Source organism: Saccopteryx leptura, chromosome 2 (genome assembly GCF_036850995.1).
Source record: "Saccopteryx leptura isolate mSacLep1 chromosome 2, mSacLep1_pri_phased_curated, whole genome shotgun sequence".
Lineage (NCBI taxonomy): Eukaryota > Metazoa > Chordata > Mammalia > Chiroptera > Emballonuridae > Saccopteryx > Saccopteryx leptura.
This window is the reverse complement of record NC_089504.1, coordinates 185,165,783-185,188,197: the sequence shown is the minus strand read 5'-3', so window position 1 is coordinate 185,188,197 and position 22,415 is coordinate 185,165,783. Positions and strand designations below refer to the sequence as shown.

General features: G+C 49.0%; 2 protein-coding genes and 1 pseudogene across 2 annotated transcripts; 2 read left to right on the top strand and 1 right to left on the bottom strand.

Annotated features, from left to right (window-relative positions):
• Positions 1–1,172: 1,172 nt before the first annotated feature.
• Positions 1,173–7,100, top strand: MMP19 (matrix metallopeptidase 19). The gene is given in 11 exon segments (XM_066369731.1): positions 1,173–1,348; positions 1,350–1,376; positions 2,068–2,153; positions 3,045–3,093; positions 3,095–3,176; positions 3,413–3,628; positions 4,060–4,305; positions 4,716–4,841; positions 5,405–5,569; positions 5,726–5,853; positions 6,024–7,100. Coding segments are annotated over 11 exon segments (1,572 nt in total). The 5' UTR covers positions 1,173–1,285; the 3' UTR covers positions 6,408–7,100.
• Positions 7,101–7,461: 361 nt separating this feature from the next.
• LOC136395268 (transmembrane protein 198-like) lies at positions 7,462–12,685 on the bottom strand (annotated as a pseudogene).
• A 234-nt stretch (positions 12,686–12,919) lies between these two features.
• On the top strand, positions 12,920–22,271 carry DNAJC14 (DnaJ heat shock protein family (Hsp40) member C14). The gene is made up of 6 exons (XM_066369711.1): positions 12,920–15,934; positions 19,365–19,471; positions 19,667–19,786; positions 20,512–20,672; positions 20,744–20,846; positions 21,313–22,271. The coding sequence occupies exons 1-6, from the start codon at positions 14,549–14,551 to the stop codon at positions 21,521–21,523; spliced, it is 2,088 nt and encodes a 695-aa protein (XP_066225808.1). The 5' UTR covers positions 12,920–14,548; the 3' UTR covers positions 21,524–22,271.
• The last annotated feature ends 144 nt before the right edge of the window (positions 22,272–22,415 follow it).

Sequence of the window (22,415 nt, the reverse complement as noted above, 5' to 3'; positions counted from 1 at the left end):
CTCTTATTTATATAGCATTCAGGACCCTCTAACCTCTGGTTTCCACCCTGGTTATTTATTGGACAAATATTTATTAAGGACCACCGGAAGCAGTGAGCTAGCTTGGAGGAGGTACTAGGGACTCGGTGGTGAGTGAAGTTGTGTAGACCATCAGCACTTCCTGACTGAGCACAGCTAGCTTTTCTCAGCTCTGTATTTTCATTCGCCCTGCACCGTCCCTGTTCCTCAGTACTCCTTTACCCCCTCCAATTTGTAGGCAGCCTCCAAAGTCTGCCCTCTCAGTGAACCTTTCCACAGTCCCATGACCCTTAGGATGGGCTCCTCCTACCTGGGATCCTGGTTTTTCTCATTTCAGGTATTTGGGTTGGCCTTCCTGTGAGCTCCCTGTGAACAGGCTCCTGGCCTTTACTTCTTTGTGCCTTTGTTAACCCTTACCCCATACAAGACTCATTAAATTCTAGAAATCATGACTTTCTTTCTAAGATTTTATTTTTATTCATTTTAGAGAGGGGAGAGAGAGAGAGAAGGGTGAAGAGCAGAAAGCATCAACTCTCATATGTGCCTTGATCAGGCAAGCCCAGGGTTTTGAACCAGTGACCTCAGCATTCTAGGTCAATGCTTTATCCACTGTGCCACCACAGGTCATGCTAGAAATCATGACTTTTTATTAAAGTAGACACAAGTGGGCTTCAAGAGCATTTAAATTCTCAACTTGGTCTTGGGTGCAAAAATAATCTAAGACCTCAATCTTGATTCCTTCACCTGAAACCCAAGCACTTAAGCTGCTTTTTACCTCTTAGCTTCCCCCCTGCCCCCCATTGCAGAGTAGACAGGGTGATGTGAAGGTGGAAGATGAGGTGTTTGCTGCCTCAGCGTCCCTGGGACATAGGAATACCCAGCCCCAGGGGATGACCTTGTTCCCTATCTCTAGTCCCTTCAGAGATTTTACTTTTCATCCTTTTAGTATGCCCACCCCCAGGACAAAAGTCTTGCCATCTCCAGCAGAGGACTCTGGGGCATGAGTTGGGGAATCTTCTTGACTCTGCACTCTGGCAGGGCAGGGGTTACTGGTGAATTACAACATTTCTCTGGGCTGAGTCACCTCCCACTGCAACTCCTCCTCCAATTCCCCCACCCCCCAAGTTTTATAAAGAAGACCAGAGACTAGAGAGTGAAAAGAACTGAAAGTAAAAGCCCCCTCCCACCTAACTCTGCTCCCCCAGGCTCCCAGAAATCTCAGGGCAGAGGTTACAGACAGCCTCTGGAGCTCCTACCTGGGGGGACCATGAACTGGCAGCCACTGTGGCTGAGCTTTCTACTTCCCGTGATGGTCACAGGCCAGGCCCGGGGGGCCTTCAGAGAAGGAGGCAGCACTGGTGAGTCCCCTGGGTAAGAGGAACCTAGGCCAGGGGAGGGTTTGAGGTACTGTCCCATAATCCCATCTAAATCTCCATCCTGACCTTCAACCTGCCTGTTTTTCCCTCTCTTTCTCAACTCCATGATCTAACCCTGCTCATCTCTTTCCCCTTGTTCCACCTGAGCCCCTTCCTTAAGGTGCCTCTCCTTTAATTTTCCCATGTCTGTCCCTTCCTATGCTCATGGACCTGTTAGGTCACTTAGAGGTTTTACCCTGAAACAAAACCCCTTTTTATCCTTTTTTTTTTGTATTTTTCTGAAGTTGGAAACGGGGAGGCAGTCAGACAGACAGACTCCCACATGCGCCCGACTGGGATCCACCCGGCATGCCCACCAGGAGGCGATGCTCTGCCCATCTGGGGCATTGCTCTGCTGCAATCAGAGCCATTCTAGCACCTGAGGCAGAGGCCACAGAGCCATCCTCAGCGCCCAGGGCCAACTTTGCTCCAATGGAGCCTTGGCTGCAGGAGGGGAAGAGAGAGACAGAGAGGAAGGAGAAGAGGAGGGGTGGAGAAGCAGATGGGCACTTCTCCTGTGTGCTCTGGCCAGGAATCGAACCCGGGACTCCTGCACGCACCAGGCCGATGCTCTACCACTGAGCCAACCGGCCAAGGCCCCTTTTTATTCTTTTAACCCCTATCTCTAACATAGGATTACCTTTTTCAATATGGGTATCTACAGAAGCCTCTAGAAGAACCTGCTGGCTTCAGGTTAGAGGATATCACAGAGGTCTTGAGGTGAGAGTTCATAAGGTGCATGACTTCAGGGTCAAAGTTGCAAGGTCTTTCCCTTTTCACTCCTTCCTTTCCCCAGACTCACCTCTGCCTGACCCAAATCCATGTTGAGATCTAGGGAATGGGTGGTTATCACTGTGAGGCTGGTGGGCATCAGTTGAGATGGTAATTCAAAGATGAGGAGTAGTCATTGGATCTTCTGAGGCTCTAAGCATTCCTTTGGAGGCTGCACATTGTATTCAAATACTAATATTGAGTCACAACCCACAATAAGTATAATTTATATGTAAAACTATGAGTTGAGATGGGGTTGAGTTGTTGATATGATGTTGCCTTTTGTAGACATTTAATTCATCATTTATTTGTTTCTACTTTGAAGTTTTCTTCTTATATTTTGGATACAATAAATCATTTCTCTTTTTGTTCTCATATATGTTCACAGTCTCTTGAAAAGCCATAGTCCCTGCAGTGCCTGATGGATGAAATTGCTACAGAGCAGGCTGGGCTGGGAGGAGTAGCCAGCCAAGAGGGAAGAGGGCTGAGGGAGGCCAGGCCCTTGGGTGGGAACAGTGGTGAAAGAATCTCCAGAGCAGGGTGTCAGCACATGTCCCCAGAGCAGGTTAGATTGCAGGAGGGGAAAAGGGCTACTACATCCAAGAGGAACCTTACCTGAATAAAGGACTGAAGGTGGGGAGGTAAAACTGGAATATCACCATATATTCAGAAAGACGAGAAAGTTCCAATTATGAGGACTGGGTACGGGAGTAACCCCATCAGGCTCAGAAATCCTGTTCCTTTTCAGCTATCACTTTGGGCAGCAGGGGGCCAAAGAGCTTTCTTCAGTTCCTAGTTATTCCAGATTCCTTTACCTTGCTAGACCTATCCTCTTTTCAGAGCTTTTCAGGAAGCTTCTGAACTTCCCGTCTCAGGCCAGCTGGATGATTGCCACAAGGGCCCACATGAAGCAGCCCCGTTGTAGTCTGGAGGATCCCTTCAACCAGAAGAGCCTTAAATACCTGCTGCTGGGTGAGGCCTGAACCTTAAATACTTGCTGCTGGGAAAGGGAAGGATAGGCAGGGGTGGCATGGACAGCCTGGAATAGCTCAATGTTGGATAGAAGGTCACCTGGTGATTACCTGATCATCACTTACCTGGAGGGGTTGTTTCATAGCTTTGTTGAGTGAACGCACAAATCCAGGGGAGTCCTCTGGGGTTGGCAGAAGGATATGTGTTTGTAATCTATTTTCTTATCCAATAACCAGGCCGCTGGAAAAAGAAGCACCTGACCTTCCGCATCTTGAACCTTCCTTCCACCCTCCCACCCCACACAGCTCGGGGAGCCCTGCTTCAAGCTTTCCAGTACTGGAGCAATGTGGCCCCCCTTACTTTCCGTGAGGTGCAGGCTGGCTGGGCTGACATCCGCCTCTCTTTCCATGGCCGCCAAAGCCCATACTGCTCCAGTAGATTTGATGGGCCTGGTAGGTACCAGCTCTTGACTCTCAACAAACAGACCTCTAAGATTATCTCTGTCTACTTGAGCCAGAGACTCTGGAACCTTAATATTTAAGCTTACTCCTATGCCCAACTGCATCTTATACTCTCTAACCACCTTCTAACATTCACTTGGGGAGCAGATGATCACTTCCTTGAGACCCTGTTCAAGGCACACCCCAAAGAGGACTGGGCCAGAGAGGAGAGAGTGATTGGGAGATAAAGTGACAGAGTGATGGGCATCCCTGTGAGAACTGTGATGACAGGGGAATCTGAAAGGAGAGAGAAAGGCATCCAAGAGACACCAACTACAGATGAGGAAATTTACGGGAATGGAGTAATTGGAGTTTATGACAGGCAGGGGAGCTCTGGCCTAGGAGCTTTGACATCTTTCCTGTCCACCTTTGCCTTTGTCCAGGGAGGGTCTTGGCCCATGCTGACATCCCAGAGCTGGGCAGTGTGCACTTTGATGAAGATGAACTTTGGACTGAGAGGACCTACCATGGGGTGAACCTTCGCATCATTGCAGCCCATGAACTGGGCCATGCCCTGGGGCTTGGGCACTCCCGATATGCCCAAGCCCTCATGGCCCCTGTCTACTCTGGCTACCGGCCCCACTTCAAGCTGCACCCAGATGATGTGGCAGGGATCCAGGCTCTCTATGGTAGTCCTTTCCCCTAGTGATCATGAGTGTTAGTCTGACCAGCCTCTCTTCAGGTTTGAGAGGCAAGTCTAACCTCTATGGAGGGAAATGACTTGGCTTCTTTCTCTTCCTCCTGTCCAGTTATTCAGCATTCTATTTTCAGGAACTGTTTTTCTGACACTTACATGTCTAATCTTCCTTTGGGGCCTCTGTCCCTTCAAACCTATTCTTGGGGATGAAGAATGAAGATTCCAGAAAGCCTCCTTCCTCCTAAACTAAAACATGTTTCCTGATATGATCTTGCTTCCCACCAAGGGAAACTTGAAAATTCCCTTTCCTCTTCCCTATGGGGCCTCTGAGCCAAACTTACAGAAGAGTGGGGGTCAGGAGTTACGAGTTCTCTCTCTGAGAAGCATTACATCACCTTGCAGGAAAGAAGAGCCCCAGAATAGGGGATGAGGAAGAAGAGACAGAGCTCCTCACTGAACCTCAAGCACCCACAGAACCCAGTCCCATGCCGGACCCCTGCAGTGGTGAACTGGATGCCATAATGTTGGGTGAGGCCCTTCTCCTCCAGGCTATAGGCAAGCAATGACGGCAGTCTTATGACCTTGAGACTTGGCCAAATGGGAATAACATGGGACCACAGCATGAGCAATGGAGGTTAGACATTAGGCAGGAGTTAGTGGTCATGAAAAGAGGCATGTGGCACGGGGAGGGAGGTTTCAGAACCAAATTAAGGACCACTAAAACACATTTGGAAATACAGCAAGATGAAAATAACTATATTAACTGGAATATCTATTAGAAAGAAATGTCCTGCATGGAAGGACAACTTGAAAGCCACTTGGAGTGGAAAGTGAGATCCCCAAAGGGGGAGCAGCTAACTGTAAGGTTTTTGTTTTGCTGAGTGGACCAGAGCTCAGTTGCTCTGAACAACAAAGGAGAGGCTTATCTCTGGGTCCTCCTAATCGTCTCCCTTAATTTTATTAATTAAAGTTGAATGAATTTTAAGAAATCAGCCTGTGGGAGGTAGAGAAATAATTAGCCTGACTGAGATACCCACAAGTCTATATTTGACCCTTGTCTTTTTAATTTGTTGACAAACTTTTGCTTTCAGGGCCCCGCAGGAAGACGTATGCCTTCAAGGGGAACTACGTGTGGACCATGACAGATGCAGGGCTGGGTCCCTTGTTCCAAGTGTCTGCTCTTTGGGAGGGGCTCCCAGGAAACCTGGATGCTGCTGTCTACTCTCCTCGAACACAATGGATTTATTTCTTTAAGGGTAAAGGGACTAGTTTATGTGTCTTGCCCAAGGAAGGCCTACCATCAAAGAAGCCATAAAAGGGAGGGAAAGATGAGAAGTTTCTGATAGGGTGGGAGGGAGGAACCAAAAACTCTCACCTGAGGATGGAGATTACTTGTTCTTACATGTCGTCAGGAGACAAGGTGTGGCACTACATTAATTTCAAGATGTCTCCTGGTTTCCCCAAGAAGCTGAATAGGATAGAACCCGACCTGGATGCAGCTCTCTATTGGCCAGTCAACCAAAAGGTGTTCCTCTTTAAGGTATATACTTCAAAGTAAGGGCACATCCCTTAGGATGGGCAGGCTACCTCACATGGAGAAGCTAAGACTTGCTCCTGAGGGAGATTTGCAGATGCAATGGGCTGAGGGTAGATTTCTGGGGTCCTTAACCTCTCTCATCATCCTCCTCTTCTTATTCATCCCACACTTAGGGCTCTGGGTACTGGCAGTGGGATGAGCTGGCCTGAACTGACTTCAGCCACTACCCCAAACCAATTAAGGGGTTGTTTACAGGAGTGCCAGACCAGCCTTCAGCTGCTATGGGTTGGCAGGATGGTCGTGTCTTCTTCTTCAAGGGCAAACAGTACTGGCACCTCAACCGACAGCTTCAAGTAGAAAAAGGCTATCCCAGAGATACTACCCACACCTGGGAGCACTGTGATCCCCAGACTCCAGACACTACCCTGTCAGGTGGAGACACCACTCCTTCAGATACAGGTCCTGACCACGCAGTCACAGGAACAACCTTGGATACCACTTCCCCATCCAGAGATACCACTTTGAACACTGACCAAGAGACACAATCTTGGATATGATCCACTGAGCCACAGGCTTTACCACCCTTACATTCATTCCCTGGTAATGTCACCTTCCCAGAGACCTAAGAGCTGAATCAACTGTCTACTCATTGTACTGCAGGTCCTGCAGCAGGGCATGGACCATAAACCTCAGACATCTTTTTTTTTTTCTTTTTACAGAGACAGAGAGTCAGAGAGAGGGATAGATAGGGACAGACAGACAGGAATGGAGAGAGACCAGAAGCATCAATCATCAGCTTTTCGTTGCGACACCTTAGTTGTTCATTGATTGCTTTCTCATATGTGCCTTCAGCAGACCAAGTAACCCCCCTTGGGTTTGAGCTGGTGAGCCCTGCTCAAACCAGATGAGCCCGCGCTCAAGCTGGCGACCTCGGGGTCTCGAACCTGGGTCCTTGCGCATCCCAGTCTGACACTCTATCCGCTGCGCCACCGCCTGGTCAGGCAACCTCAGACATCTTAATGTCCCAGCTTTAGCCACCATTTCCCTGGATTCTGGGTCAGCCCCGAACTCTAGCCATTCCTTCCTGTCCTAGATAGTGTTATCTACTCCCTGGAAGACAGTGGTGGAGGGAAGGTGCCAATCAGATCTGACAGGAGGTAATGGCTGGGAAGCTGAGTGCCTGGGTCCTATTCTTCCTAGATAATGTGCAAGAAAACAGCATGGTCAGTAAAATGAGCAAGGGTTCTGAAATCCTTGAGAATCATATTTGCTTGTTTATGACTTTAGCAAGTTAATTAACTTCATTGCACCTCAAGAGTTTCCATCTGCAAAATGAGGTTAATACCAATCCTGCAGGGTTATCGCATTAAGTGAAATATTATATGTGAAGTGTATGAGAGTGTCCGGCACATTTGTGCTTAATAAAGGCTGACTCCAGAGGACTGAATAACTCTTCCTCTGGCTGTGTGTGTAGCTTCTACAGCAGCCTAGTCTGCTAAGGGAGCCCTTATCAAATTTTTAGTGGGCAGAGGACTTGTCAGTTTGGCTAACTCTCTGTTTTGGGGTACAAAGAAAGAAAAGAGCAGCAACAGTAGAGGCCGGACTCCCTGATTCAGTGTTCAATGCCACTTTATTCACATGCTCCCATGTTCTTCCTCCCTCTCATCATAGCCTTGCTACCCAAGGGAGGGATATATCTTCCTTTTTGCTGTCTGGGGAATCATGGAACTGAATTTGGGAAGGAGAATCATAGTGAGGAGAGTTAAAATGGGTTAGTGGTTGGGATGAAGTTCTGGTTAAGAAAGAGGTTAGTATCACCTACAATGAGAGGCAGAGGAGGCATCCATCTCTTACACAGCCCTAAAGACCAGGCTTCTTTGGGCAAAAGGGCAATACTCTGGCATGTGTGCCAATGCTCTTGCAGTGGAGAAGCCAGCTTTTGGGGGAGGTGGAAGTTGAGCCAGGTATTGCCCCATCGTCTTCCCCACATCAAGGAGAGAGCAGGAAGTACTATGGAGGACAAGACCCCCAATTGAGGTAGGAGAAGGGGGCTTGAGCCTATGAGTCCCGGTCGGGGTGGGGGAAGGTTACTCAGGAATCCAACCATCCCCTAATGAGGGGCCTAGGGATTGGGGGATTCTGGAGCTCCTCTGTGCCCTTCTCCCCATCAAAAAGCTACCAAGTGTCTTGGCTGGTTGGCTCAGTGGTAGAATATAGGCCTGGAGTATGAATGTCCTGGGTTTGATTTCTAGTCAGGGCACACAGGAGAAGTGACCATCTGCTTCTCCACCCCTCCCCCTCTCCCCTCTCCCTCTCTCTCTCTCTTCTCTCTTCGCCTCCCACAGCCATGGCTCGGTTGGAGCAAGTTGGCCCTGGGTGCTGAGGATGGCTCCATGGCCTTGCCTTAGGAGCTAAAATAGCTCTGTTGCCAAGCAACAGAGTAACGGCCCTGGATGGAGAGAGCATTGCCCCGGTAGGGGGTTTGCTGGGTGGATCCCAGTCAGGTACATGCAGGAGTCTGTCACTCTGCCTCCCCGATTCTCACTTAAGAAAAATAAAAGGCCCTGGCCGGTTGGCTTAGTGGAAGAGCATCGGCCTGGCGTGCAGAAGTCCCTGGTTCGATTCCCGGCCAGGACACACAGGAGAGGTGCTCATCTGCTTCTCCACCCCTTCCCCTCTCCTTCCTCTCTGTCTCTCTCTTCCCCTCCCGCAGCCAGGGCTCCATTGGAGCAAAGCTGGCCCGGGCGCTCCATGGCCTCTGCTTCAGGCGCTAGAATGGCTCTGGTCACAACAGAGCAACGCCCCAGATGGGCAGAGCATCGCTTCCTGGTGGGCATGCCGGGTGGATCCCGGTTGGGCGCATGCGGGAGTCCGACTGCCTCCGCGTTTCTAACTTCAGAAAAATACAAAAAAAACCCACAAAAAACAAAAAACCTATCAAGTGCTTTAGGAGGCTTCCTAATTTTCTAGATCTCCTACAAAAACAAAACCCTTGATTTTACCATTGTGTGGCACACTGAGGTGGGTATATAAAAAGTTTTCTGGGTAAGCCCCTCCTTGATTTGGAGAGAATTAGGAGTCAGTTACTTTAGGGACCAGGGCACCTCTATTATTGGACAGAGGTAGCTACTCATACTTCTGTTCTTCTCCCCTCCACAAGATACCTCTCCATCTGTCTCTGAACCCTACCCCTGCAGGGCTTTTCTAAGTTAGCGCACAGATTCCAACCCCAAGTCTAAGAAATGGGGAAGTTTGTGTGTAGGTCCTGTGGGCTCAGGCCTTGCCCACCTAGTGTTCCCAGGCCTTTGTTAGGGAGTGTGGGAGTATCAGTGGGGGTTTAAGCTCAGGTCTGGGTGGAACCAGGTGTGGTGAGGGGTACAGTGGAACCACAGTCAGAATCCAGGTCCAGGGGGACTGTGGCCTGGCTGCCTGGTCCCAGCTGGCGCTCTCGAAGGCTCTGGAGATAACTCTGGAGGGGCACAGAGCAGAGAGAACAGAAAGGTGGGCCTGGGTCAGTCCCTGCCCACAATGACCATCCCTATGTACCCTCTGCCCAACTTCCCAGAGTAGCCCCTCCTCCCCACTCACTGGAGCCAGACTGTCAGCAGGGCTCCAGGTGTTGGGGGGGGAGCTGGTGCCAGTAGCTGCCCTCACAGAACCCTACCCCAGGGGACGTCCGGTGCCACTTGGCCTCTTGCTGACGGATCTGAAGGAGTTGGAGATGCCTTCGCTGTTGGCTCAAGACCACTGCTTAAGAGGGGGCAATAAAGACTGAGGGAGGCCTCTTTAGGCCTGAGTCCCACCCCAACCACACATTCTAAGAGAAATCCATTTGATCTCCTTGTTTCACCTGCATCAAACCTCATCTTCTACTCAGTTCTTCTACAGCAATCCCTTCTTTGTAGTCTTCTTATTCTCTCCTCCTGGACTTTCCTGAGATCTTCCTTGCCTTCCATAACAATATCCAATAATTCTTCCCTGCTCCCTCTGACAATTTTTCTTCTCACCCTCACCCAGACCTTTGGCTCCTCCAACTCTAACTTCCTTTCAATGCCATTCACCTAAGACACCTCTGCCCTCTTCTCAAGTGTACTTTCCCCTTTCCCCTCTTCAAGTCTGGGACCTGGGGACATGAGAAGGCACAGGCTGGCTGCTTCTGTACCATGGCACTAACTCACCATTGGCGTGGCCTCCATGGTCCTTATCCATGAGCTTCCACTGGGCCAGAGCCCCAAAGGCCCCCAGGGCTGGCAAGGTCGCCAGCAAGACCCAGCTATACCAGCAGAGAGGAGGCAAGGCTGGAAGTGCCTGCAAGCGTTGACCCAGCCGATTGCCCAGTGCCAGCCCTTCCAGGAAGTAGTCAGCACAGGCTACCAGCACCGCAGCACCTAGCAGGGCTGTGCCCAGAACTGTGAATGGACGTGGCCACTGAAGTGTGAGCAGGGCTCCCAGCAGTGCCAGCCCCACCAGCCCCCCAGCCGGAACCCAGGCTGAAGGTGGTTGGTAGATGGGTTCGGTGCCTAGCAGGGCCCCGGCACCCAGGGTTAGGCCTAGCAGGAGACCAGTCAGGAAGAGCCCAACACTGCGAACCAGCATGGTGACCAGGCCACAGAGGAGTCCGATGCCCAGCGCAATGCCTGTGCTCACCTCCAGGCTCAGCTGTGTCTCTAGCACTCGTTCCTTGTGGCATAGCAGGAAGATCACCAGAGCTCCTGACAGCAGGCCGGAGAGAAACATTACTGCCTTGAAGCAGCGGTAGCCTGAGAAGGGAGGCAGGAGGCACTGAGAGGCAGAAGGGTGGTGGTGAGGGGGTCCACAAGGAAGGCTCTGATGATAAGTAGAGGAGCAGAAGACAGGAGTAGCATACCCAGGAACTTCAAGGCAAGAGGCAGAAACGGACAATTTCTGGGAGGGCAGACAATTTTCAGGAACTATGAGGGGATGGGAGAGAAAAATCAGGAAATAAGATGGATGCATTGAGAGGAGTAAGTATAGAAAGAAGATCTAGTCCTTCCAGGATGGTAGACAGGAAAAAATCAGCATAAACTGATTCAAGGTTATTGGGGAAGGGTGGAAAAACCTTAAGCATGGAGGCTAATTTGGGAATGGATTTTTGAGATAGAAGGCAAGGGGAAAACAAGTGAGCATGTCAGGGGTCAGAGCTGGAAGACATGGATGCAGTAGGGAGTGGGGTAGGGGGGTGGGGTGGAGGAGGGGTGGGATAAACAAGAAGAGCTGACAAGAGCAGCATGAGCCAAACTGAAGGTAGGCATTCCGATAGAGGAGTAGAGGTAGCCCAGGAGCAAAGAAGAAAGTTAACCTCATCCTTGAGGGTGACAGTCTTGGACAGCTGCCCCCCAGAACCCTAGCTCTGCCCTCACCAAAGCAGCAGTAGATGATTCCAAAGCAGCAGCAAAGAGCACACACCAGGGTGGGTGCCAATTCAGGATTGTCCTGGGATTCCAGGACACATCTTGGGTCTGGAGGCTCTGGGAGTTGTTGATTAAAGGGCCTGTGGTCAGAGGTCATGGCCAGGGGCAGCAAAGCTTCCTCCATGGTGGGAAGAGAAGGTGGTCACAGAGCAGTAGGTCAGTGTCAGTTCCTCTCATCCATCCATGAATGTCTTGAGAGGGTTGGGAAACCTGCAAGGGGGTAGGGGGCAGGAACTCAGGTGCCCATGAGTTTTGAGGACTTTGTACCTCTATGTATTTCTTTTGAAGAAAGGTCAATTTCAGCAGGGACCATGACCCTGCTGGGGTAACTAAAGAATCTATTGAACTGGGTCGATGGGAGCCAGCTGTCTCTCTACAACCCTCTGTAACAGGGACACTAAATAAAACTTAAATGAAAATCTTATAAAGTAATGAGCTTTTGCCCCTTAGCTTTCCAGGGTAGAGAAGAAGGAGTAGGAAGTCCTAAGGACTGTAGAGGAAGGGATCCAGGGGCTTTAGTGGGACTGGGGACCAAAGTCCCAGTAGCCTGTTCCAGCTGAAGAGAAAGCTTGCCACATCTGCTGCTGGGACTCAATATTGCCCCATGGGACTAGGAAGGGTAGAGTGAATAAAGGGAGGGAAAGGAGGTGAAAAAGGAGAGAATGGTGGTGTTTCTTGACATATGCTTCAACCCCAGGGAAGAGGCAGAAAAAAAGAGGCATCAAAAGAGTTTGGGACAAGAAATCAAGTAGAGACAGTCATCCACGTTTGTCAGGGTTTTGAAGCCTGTTTCATATGGAGATGGAGTTGCTAGGGGAAGGGGCATTCAGCCACAGTCCAATTCCAGCAGCCCCTCATGGAATAAACAGGCACCTTGGCCACAGATATCTCACATCCTGGAGCTTCTTGTTCTTCCCCTGAGGACACTGGGACTTTTCCTACCCCTCCCTTCCCTCAGGCATGTCAGGGCTGCCAGTGGGACTTGAATTCAGTTCCTAAGAAAAAAACACCAAAGATGGGCTGGCGTTGGGGGCACTGTGGGAGTCGGTTTGGGTGGATGCAGGCACATTCCTTCAGCTGTCTTCCTTTGGACATCAAGGTCCTAACAGGCTGGAAGGCTGGCGTGGGAAATCCCTGGGGTTCCTCTCCTCAATCCTCTTGGAAGCCTAGGGACTCTAAACAAGGAGAGGTTGGGGAGGGGGTGTTAACTACTCACCACCCTGCCAGAGCTGAGGAGAGGAAGGGGGTTGAAGTGCTTTCCTAGACCACCAGCTTCATCCCAACCTGGGGGTCTTAGGCGTCCGGGCCGCTGTTGTGATTGGGCGCCCCCAGGGTCACTCAGTTCGATGCCCCCTAAACTCTTGCAAGTTGTCGTCCAAGCCCCGTGCGCTAAATGCAACCAGTTTGGGGGGTGGGGGTGGAGGAAGGGGACAGGGTGTGTGTGGGGGGGTGACATCATGAGGTGGGCCATTCCAACTCTTTCCCTTGTGTGTGGGGAACCCAGTTTGCCTACTGCTGGAGCTGGGACCAGAGATCACCCCCAACTACCGTAAGGAAGAGTCCTGGGAGCACAATAGGTTTGGGAAAAGATCTCTGAATACTTAGGCAGTGACTCGATAACTGAAATTTCTCAAAACCCCAACTAGGGTCTCAGCCGCCCCCCTAGCTCCGGCTTGGTTTCTTCCACTTCCCAGAGAATTGGAGTATTGTCTTCTGTAGAGCCTGGTGGTCGGGATTGGGGATTCGGGGAAGGGGCTCTTGCTGCTCGGGGGGCGCCGGAGAGGGGTTAATGGGTGGACAAACTTGAGGAATAAGACCGAGTCTGGAAGGGGGACTAACGAGAGAGGCATGTACAGAGGAGGGTACCCAAGCCGGGGCTGCGTGGGGGAGGGGGCGCTTGTCGACGTCAACCGAACTGCTTGGTATGCAAATGAGATGTAAAGTAGCATGCAGATGAGTGCAACGTCTTTTGGCACTTAGTTGAAGTCCCGAGTCCTGCGGGAGCTACGCTCCCATTCCCCAGGCCCCGCTTGGTGACGAGGCTTGGGAGCTGCACTCAGAGAGGCGGATCCGGGCCGCGGGAGCCGCAGTTATACGGGGCAGTTTTGCCAGCCAGTTGGGTCAAGAGCTGCGGAGGCCGAGGGTTCTTGGGAAAGAAGGAGCAGCGCTAGCGGGACCGGAGCGGGGGCTGGCTCGGGGTGTCCTCTCTTCGATCCAAGGAGAGGATATGATACAAAAGGGCCTCTGTCCTCGCTACAGCCAGCAGGGAAGGGATCAGGGAGGTGGCCCCTCTACGATCCCTAGTTTTTGTCTGCAAGGAAAGACTGTGGCTTGGTGGTCCCGGTCTCGGCAAAGCCCAAGAATCCAGCCAGAGGAACCCTGAGATGAGACTCTGCCCCAGGCGGCAGGCACTGCTTCAGCACCCACTTGCTTCGCTTCCAGCAGGGCAACTTGAGGGGTTTCCACTTCAGCACGCGGAAGCTCGCACAGCAGAAGGCCCTTTAAGGGGCGGGTCCGGTGCTCTCCAACACCGCCTCCGATTTGACTCCGCGAGGGCCTCCGCCAACCGCTTTTTATTTTCTTTCCTGTCTCTTCCCTGGTGACCCCAGAAGTGGAAGTAGGCGCAGGTCGGCGGCTGCGGCGGTGCCGGAAGGCGGAATTAGAGCGTGAGCAGGAGGCGGAGTCGGGGAAGCTGCTCTCCGAGCTCCCCCTGGCTCTGGGCCAGCTGCTCTAGGGGGAGGAGTTGTCGCCGCTCTTCGGTACGTTACCTTCGCCCCATCTACCCAGCCGGAGGGTTCCCTAGTTGATCGTCTCAGAGGCAACCCCAAGCTCCGCCTCCAGGTTTTCTTTAAGGGCCTCATGGTCCTCACCCTTTTCAGACAGCCTACGCCCCTCCTTTCCGACCGTTTTTATCTTTTTCCCAGAGTGACCTCCAGGACCACACCCTTTGCGGTACCTCCCCTCTTTCCCGGATTCAGGACTGTATCTTTCAGGGGAGAGAAGAAAAACTTAAGTGGATTTGGAAGAGGGGGCAGGGAGCAGTGTTGTGGTTAACGTAGTATTGGCTTATTATTAGGGGTAATCAATGCCCCGAAAGAACTTGGGAAAACAAGGGAGGTGGATGCATTAAATATATCCCCTATTTAAGATTATTTAACCCTTTTCTTGGTCCTATCCTTGATTATCCCCACCTTGATACCTTTGTAACAAACATCAGATTTTATCATGATGGCTGTGACCTAAAATATTCAGGAAGCCCCGGGGTCATGGCCCAGAAGAACCCCGGAGAAAGAAGGTTGTGTGAAGCCCACCACAGTGGTAATGCCTCCCTCGGGGCTTTACGATCCTCTGTGGACCCTGAAATACTTTCATTCTCAGGACTCAGGGACTCATCGAGCCCTGCTTTTACTGGTACCCGCTGCTTCACAGAGCACTCTAGTTCTAAGTATACACAGCTCCCTAATCCAGCCCACTGGTCGGATCCAAGTCATGGCCCCCCAAGGGGTCCAGGACCCCCTAGAGATGGAGAGGACTCTGATCAGAGTGAGGTCTCTTCAGAAGAAGAGTCAGGAGTGCATCAGGAACTCTCAAGAGAGAGTGAGGCTGGGCACCAGGAGAATGGGAACACTTCTTTTCTTTCCATTCCATCTACTTGCAACTGCCAAGGAACCCCTGGAATCCTTAAAGGGCCTGACTCTGGGGAAGGAGGTAGCTCTTCTAGCAACTTTTGCCACCATTGTACCTCTTTAGCTGTTGGAGAAGATGAGGAGGAGCCCAAGTTCCCCAGTGATTTTTCACGTGTGCCCAGTGGAAAGAAACTTCTAAACCGGAGACAGAGGCACCGTGTTCCAGCCAAGGAGGATACTCGGGAAGGTGGACGCAGAGATCCCAGGTCCCCTGGTCGACATAGGCTGGGCCGGAAACGAAGTCAAGCAGATAAGCGCAGAGGCCTGGGATTTTGGGGAGCAGAAGAACTGTGTCAGCTTGGTCAGGCAGGCTTCTGGTGGCTGATCGAACTGCTTGTATTGGTAGGAGAGTATGTGGAAATTTGTGGCCATCTCATCTATGCATGCAGGCAGCTGAAAGGCAGTGATTTGGACCTTTTTCGAGTCTGGGCGGGAGTCTGGGCAGGGCGGCTGGGCTGCTGGGCCCAGGTGATGTTCCAGTTTCTGAGCCAGGGATTTTGCTTTGGGGCAGGGTTGTTCACCCGTTTTCTTAGGTTATTGGGTGCTTTGCTGCTCCTGGCTCTGGCCCTCTTGTTGGGCTGTCTGCAGTTGGGCTGGCAGTTTCTCGTGGGACTAGGCAACTGGTTAGGCTGGAGAGGGAAAGCCACCTGGCTCTTCTCTTGGCTGGATTCTCCCACCTTGCAACGTTGTCTGATTCTGCTGAGAGATAGCAGGCCCTGGCAGCAGTTGGTAAGAATGGTTCAGTGGGGCTGGCTGGAGTTGCCTCGGATCAAACAGAGAACTAACAGGCAGGGGAGTGCACCTGTAGCTAGTGGTCGCTACTGCCAGCCTGAGGAGGAAATGGCTCGACTCTTGACCATGGCTGGGGTTCCTGAAGATGAACTAAACCCTTTCCATGTGTTGGGAGTTGAACCCACAGCATCAGATGTTGAACTGAAGAAGGCCTATAGACAGTTGGCAGTGATGGTGAGTATCCTTCCCCTTGGTTTCCTGTCTTTCTTTTGTTCCCCTATTTTTTTTTTTCTAATTTTAGGGAGAGTAGAATAATAGGAAGGCAGAGAAGAAAGTCAACTTTAAGCTGAAGAGTAACTTTAATTCTTAGAAAAGTCATAAAGACTCCTCCCCTCTACTATGGGATCTTACTTTCCCTACATTTTAAGTTTTTTGTCATGAGATTCTTTTGTCTTTTTTTTTTCTTTTCTTTTTCTTAATGAAAACAAATGAACCTGATATATCAGGCAGTGTTAGACTCGCTCACACTGAAATAATCCAGATGAAGTCCCTCTGACTAGTGTGGAAAAGAGGCCTGTCAGAAAGCTTGTCAGTTCCTCTCCCAGAATCATTTGTTTTGAACACAAAGAAACCCAACAGTCTGTCCCAGAAAGGCAAGTGTGTATCTAGTGTGAAATATTTCAGGGAGTGCATGTGAGTCATTATTCCAGAACCAGGTGAAAAAAAAAAAAGCTGTTTCAAGACCAGCAACCCAGAGTGGGAGAGGGAAGGAAAATGGAACATAAATCATAGAGAGACATGTACACATGTATATCATACATGAAAATATGCTTGCTTTTGTTTATAAAAGGGAGTTACAGGTTGGAGTTGTGACATACTACATGCTTGAGGAAAATGCTTGAGCCTGACCAGGTGGTGGCATAGTGGATAAAGCGTCGGACTGGGATGCAGAGGACCCAGGTTTGAGACCCAAAGGTCACCAGCTTGAGCGTGGGCTCATCTGGTTTGAGCAAGGCTCACCGGCTTGAGCGCAAGGTCGCTGGCTCGAGCAAGGGGTCACTCGGTCTGCTGTGGCCCCCTGGTCAAGGCACATATGAGCAATCAATCAATGAACAACTAAGGAACCGCAACGAAGAATTGATGTTTCTCATCTCTCTCCCTTCCTGTCTGTCTGTCCCTATCTGTCCCTCTCTCTGACTCTCTCTGCCTTTGCCACAAAAAAAAAAGAAAATGATTTAATAGAAACATGCAATCAGATTGTTATTAGATATTATTAGGTTGCTATTTTTAGATATGATTGTTAAACACTATTTCTGTACAAGTAAAACTATTATGAATATAAGTAAAGTGTATAAATTGCCCTGGAGGCCTTTTTTCTTTTTTAGAGTCAGAGAGTCAGAGAGAGGGATAGGTAGGGACAGACAGATAGAAACGGAGAAAGATGAGAAGCGTCAATCATCAGTTTTTCATTGCGACACTTTAGTTGTTCATTGATTGCCTTCTCATATGTTCCTTGACCATGGGCCTTCAGCAGACCGAGTAACCCCTTGCTCAAGACAGTGACCTTGGGTCCAAGCTGTTGAGCTTTGCTCAAACCAGATGAGCCCATGCTCAAGCTGGCAACCTCGAGGTCTTGAACCTGGGTCCTCCGCATCCCAGTCTGACGCTCTATCCACTGCGCCACTGCCTGGTCAGGCGAGGCCTCTTTGACTGAATTTATGGAACTGGACTGGTATAATATCACAGTGTGCAGATTACCTCAACAGTTGTGTGACACCAGAGGCATGGGTAATCATGGTTTCCATTAACCATTCAAGTCACAATAGTACCAGCCCTGTAACTTATCAGGCCTGTAAATTAGATAGGTGGGAAATGCATGGCCCTTAGTGGATAGCCTAGAATATTCTTAGAGTGGGGAATGACTGCTTACACTCAAATTGTTACTAGGAGTAGAGCTCTTTTTCTCACCTTCATGTCTTTAAACAGATATCCTCTCTTGGGGAATATCATTCTTCCACGAAAAAAAATCTTTTTCAACTTACTTTCTTGGATAAGAGATGTTAAGTTCCTCGATCTTCAATACACCTGCCCCGCATCCCAAAGTTCTCCTTTGTTCTGGATCAGAGTGTCTGCGGCCTTCTTTTACAGAACCTCTCGCTGCCCTTTATGAGGCCCCAGAGTGACCATGACTAAAAGGCTGTTCTATAAGTTTGGGGATATGCAAGATTTAACAGCATTCTGCTAACTTGACATCAGTCAGGAGACTAGCTTCATCTCTGTATTTCTGGGGAATGAGGATGGGAACAATAAGGAAGCTGTAGGAAAAGAGGATATTATTTGTCTTGGAGAAAAGGCTGAAAAGCCTGTGAGTATCATATTTCATTTCATTTTTGGGACAGAAAGGAAAACTATTGTAGGAAGTTTTTATTTTTAAAAAGATTTTATTTATTTTTAGCGAGACAGAGACAGGAAAGAAGAGAGATTAGAAGCATCAACTCGTAGTTGTGGCACTTAAGTTGTTCATTAATTGCTTTCTCATAAGTGCCTTGACTGGAGGGGGAGGGCTACAGCTGAGCCAGTGACCCTTTGCTCAGTCCAGCAACCTTGGGCTCAAGGCAGCGAGCGACCTTTGGGCTCAAGCTAGTGACCATAGGGTCATGTCTATGACCCCATGCTCAAGTTGGTGAGCCTGTGCTTAAAGCCAGAGACCTCTGGGTTTTGAACCTGGGTCCTTAGCGTCCCAGGTTGTTGCTCTATCTACTGCACCAGCAATGGGTCAGGTTAAAAGATTTTATTTATTGTCTTAAAGAGAGGAGAGAGAAAGGGATGGGGAAGGAGCGGGAAGCATCAACTCATTGTAGATGTTTCTCCTATGTTCCCTTATCAGGCAAGCCCAGGGTCTCAAACCTGTGATGTCAGCTTTCCAGGTCCATGCTTCATCCACTGTGTCATCACAGATCAGGCTTATTGTAGGAAGTTTTGAGTAGATATGAGAATTTTCTAGTTAGAAAAGAATGAGTTTGAGGAAGATTACCTTTGGAACTCTTACTTTATAACTTACAATAAAGTTAAAATTTGAGGGCCTAGTATGCGTGTGCCGGGTCAGGTGACCAACCATCACTGTTTGCCTAAGATTGAGGGGTTTCCTGAGACATGAACTTCAGTGCTAAAACTGGGACAATCCCAGGTACACTGGGATGGTGGATCTCCTTAGAATAGATTCTGTGCTATGTATTTCACATATATTCTCATTTAATACTCCCAACAATCCATGTTATAAAATATTGTAGGTCATGTAGCTAATAGTGACAGAGCTAGGACTTGAGGAGATTGGTCTGCAAAGCCAGAGCAATTATTTATTAAGCTATATTGACTCTCCAAAAGGGTGATGAAAGAGAACCATTTAACATGAGGTATTTTTTTTATATTTTTAAAATTTTTATTATTTGAGAGAAAGAGAGAAACATCAATTTGTTGTTCCACTTATTTATGCATTCAAGGGTTATTCCTTGTAAGTACCCTGACTGAGGGTTGAACCACAACCTTGGTGTATTGGGATGACGCTTGAACAAACTGAGCTACCTGGCCAGGGCTAACATGAGGTTTTGACTCAAGATGGGGAGAGGGTTAGAATGGATTTGTGATGAAATCTTTCTCTTGGTAGGTTCATCCTGACAAAAATCATCATCCCCGGGCTGAGGAGGCCTTCAAGGTTTTGCGGGCAGCTTGGGACATTGTCAGCAATCCTGAAAGGCGGAAGGAATATGAGATGTAAGTTGGAGATGGGAAATTGTCAGGTGAGGTAAATGAATAATCTTCAATAACAGAGGTCCCTGGACTTGTGGGTGGAGAGAATTGAGGTTACTTGTCTTTCTAGCAGGCCAGAGGCCTTAAGAGGTCAATACATATGTTTCTTTTTGTTTCTTGCTCAATATCCTGTGATTTACAAAGCCTTTCTTCTCTTAGGAAACTAATGGCAGAGAATGAGCTGAACCGGTCAGTGAATGAGTTTCTGTCCAAGCTGCAGGATGACCTCAAAGAGGCAATGAATACTATGATGTGCAGTCGATGCCAGGGAAAGCATAGGTATGACATAGATAGGAATGAGACAGCCTAGTTTAGGGACTGGGCAGCTGAAGATGTTCTTTGTATTATTAGTAGTTGTGGGATACAGATGGTGAGTAAAAAAAACCCCTTAGGTTTCTACTTCTGTCATATGGTGAAGAGATTGGGGATTTGAATTAGGAAGAAAAAAAAAGTATTTTTTAGCTTTAAGACAGTAGATTGAGCCTGTCCAGGTGGTGGCAGAGTGGATAGAGCGTTGGACTGGGATGCTGAGGACCCAGGTTTGAAACCCTAAGGTTGTTGGTTTGAGCGCAGGCTAGCCTTCTTGAGCATGGGATCATAGACATGACCCCATGGTTGGTGGCTTGAGCCCAAAGGTTGTTGGCTTGAAGTCCCAGGTCGATGACTTGAGTCTAAGGTTGCTGGCTTGAGCAAGGGGTGACTCTGCTGGAGCCCCCCCCCCCCATCAAGGCACATATGAGAAAGCAATAAATGAACAACTAAGATGCCACAATGAAGAATTGATGCTTTTCATGTCTCTCCCTTCCAGCCTGTCTGCCCCCCCCCCCCCCCCCCCCCGCTAAAAAAAAAAAAAATCTAGTAGATTGAGAGCAGGGTGTGCGTACGCATATTTAACTCAGTGGAGATAATTTTAGATCTTTTAGCCAGATTTTTCAGTAATGATGAGACTACAGCAATGTCACAGGCTTGACAAAGAATCAGGGAACTGTCCTCTTGGGTTGTAGGAGGTTCGAAATGGACCGGGAACCTAAGAGTGCCAGATACTGTGCTGAGTGTAATAGACTACATCCTGCTGAAGAGGGAGACTTTTGGGCAGAGTCAAGCATGCTGGGCCTCAAGATCACCTACTTTGCACTGATGGATGGGAAGGTGTATGACATCACAGGTACGCTTCTTTCTCTAGAAATATGGCCTCACATGTGTATAAAATTGGCTAATCATTTCTTATGTTTGCAGAGTGGGCTGGATGCCAGCGTGTGGGAATCTCCCCAGATACTCACAGAGTCCCCTATCACATCTCATTTGGTTCCCGTATCCCAGGCACCAGTGGGCGACAGAGGTAGGTGGTATTTCTTTCAATAATCTAGCTCTTAAATATGATTTCACGTGACATGGTGTTTAGGACATCTCAGCCTTTAAGTTTGATGCCTAATCAGGCGGTAGTGCAGTGGATAGAGCATCGGACTGGGACGCAGAGGATCCAGGTTCGAACCCCGAGGTTGCCAGCTTGAGCGCGGGCTCATCTGGTTTGAGCAAGGGGTCACTCAGTCTGCTATAGCTCCCTGGTCAGGGCACATAAGAGAAAGCAATCAATGAACAACTAAGGAGCTGCAACGAAGAATTGATGTTTCTCATCTCTCTCCCTTCCTGTCCCTATCTGTCCCACTGTCTCTCTCTGACAAGGTCACACACACAAAAAGTTTGCTCACTGACTCAATATATCTTTAACTTCAGTGTCAATAGGCAACAAAAGTAACAATTTGACTCTTATTCTCTCTTGCCTACTTACTCTGTTTTCCTCTCAGAGCCACCCCAGATGCCCCTCCTGCTGACCTTCAGGATTTCTTGAGCTGGATCTTTCAAGTACCCCCAGGACAGATGTCCAATGGGAACTTCTTTACAGCTCCTCATCCTGGCCCTGAAGCCACCACAACTTCCAAGTCCAATAGCACAGTACCCAAGAGAGAAGCCAAACCGAAGAGGCGGAAGAAAGTGAGAAGGCCCTTCCAACGTTGACACAATTCTTTTCCTCAAATCAATGTCAGGGAGTCAAAAGGGCTGTGTACAGCACAAGATGGAATTTGATTTGTTTATTTTTAAATATTTTAAAAAGGGAAAATTTTAAGCTCAAATTGTTTATTCAGTACTTGTAGGAAGCCTTGGAACCACTCTCCCCACTCTACCAGCACCTAGGAACTGATCTTGTCTTCTGACAATACCAAAGAAACAGGGGTAGCGAGAGCAAAGAACCCAGGGCCTGGACCTGGGCTGGACAGTGTCTCCCATAGTGGATAGGAACTGGGTGTTTCCCCGGGGGTCTGGATACCTTTTTCTTGTCTTTTTGCTAATATAGAAGATGACACTTTTCTCCCTCTTTTTAAACTCTAAGTCTCTCTCATTTCTTGACCTGTGTTAGGAGGAAGCCCCCTCCTTTATACTAGTTAAAAGACAGAACAAGAAAGCATGTAGCCCAAATTGTAGGAGACACAGAAGAGATCAGAGTGGGAGCTCTGAATTTTTCCTCTTTCACCTTATGGGTTATTGCCCAGCTTCATGCTTATTGCTGCAGGGATGGCCAAAACTAATGATTTTTAAAAAGAAGACTCATTCCCTCTACCCTTGAGTGAGGGGAAGGATAAAGGGGCTCCTGGAAGCCCCCTTATGATCAAAGGTGTGTATTTTTTTAAGTTTGTTCATATTTGTATGTATATATCTATTTAAAGCCAGGGGATTATCTTTCTATAAATATATAACCGGCAACCTGTTTCTTCCCTTTCTGTTTCTTCTTTGCCCTGCTAGTTGGAATTCTTTTTCTCATTTGAGAATCCTTTCTCTGAGTGTTAGCTGAGTGAAGGGTACCTCCTACTGAACCGAGGGAAAAGGGATAAAAAATACCTTTTCAGAAGTT

Excerpts from the sequence above, each read along its gene's own strand:
- DNAJC14 (XM_066369711.1), top strand. The coding sequence starts at position 14,549 with ATGGCCCAGAAGAACCCCGGAGAAAGAAGGTTGTGTGAAGCCCACCAC. Across the intron at positions 20,673-20,743 it reads GAAGGTGTATGACATCACAG|AGTGGGCTGGATGCCAGCGT; the intron begins GTACGCTTCTTT and ends TTATGTTTGCAG. Across the intron at positions 20,847-21,312 it reads GGCACCAGTGGGCGACAGAG|AGCCACCCCAGATGCCCCTC; the intron begins GTAGGTGGTATT and ends TTTTCCTCTCAG.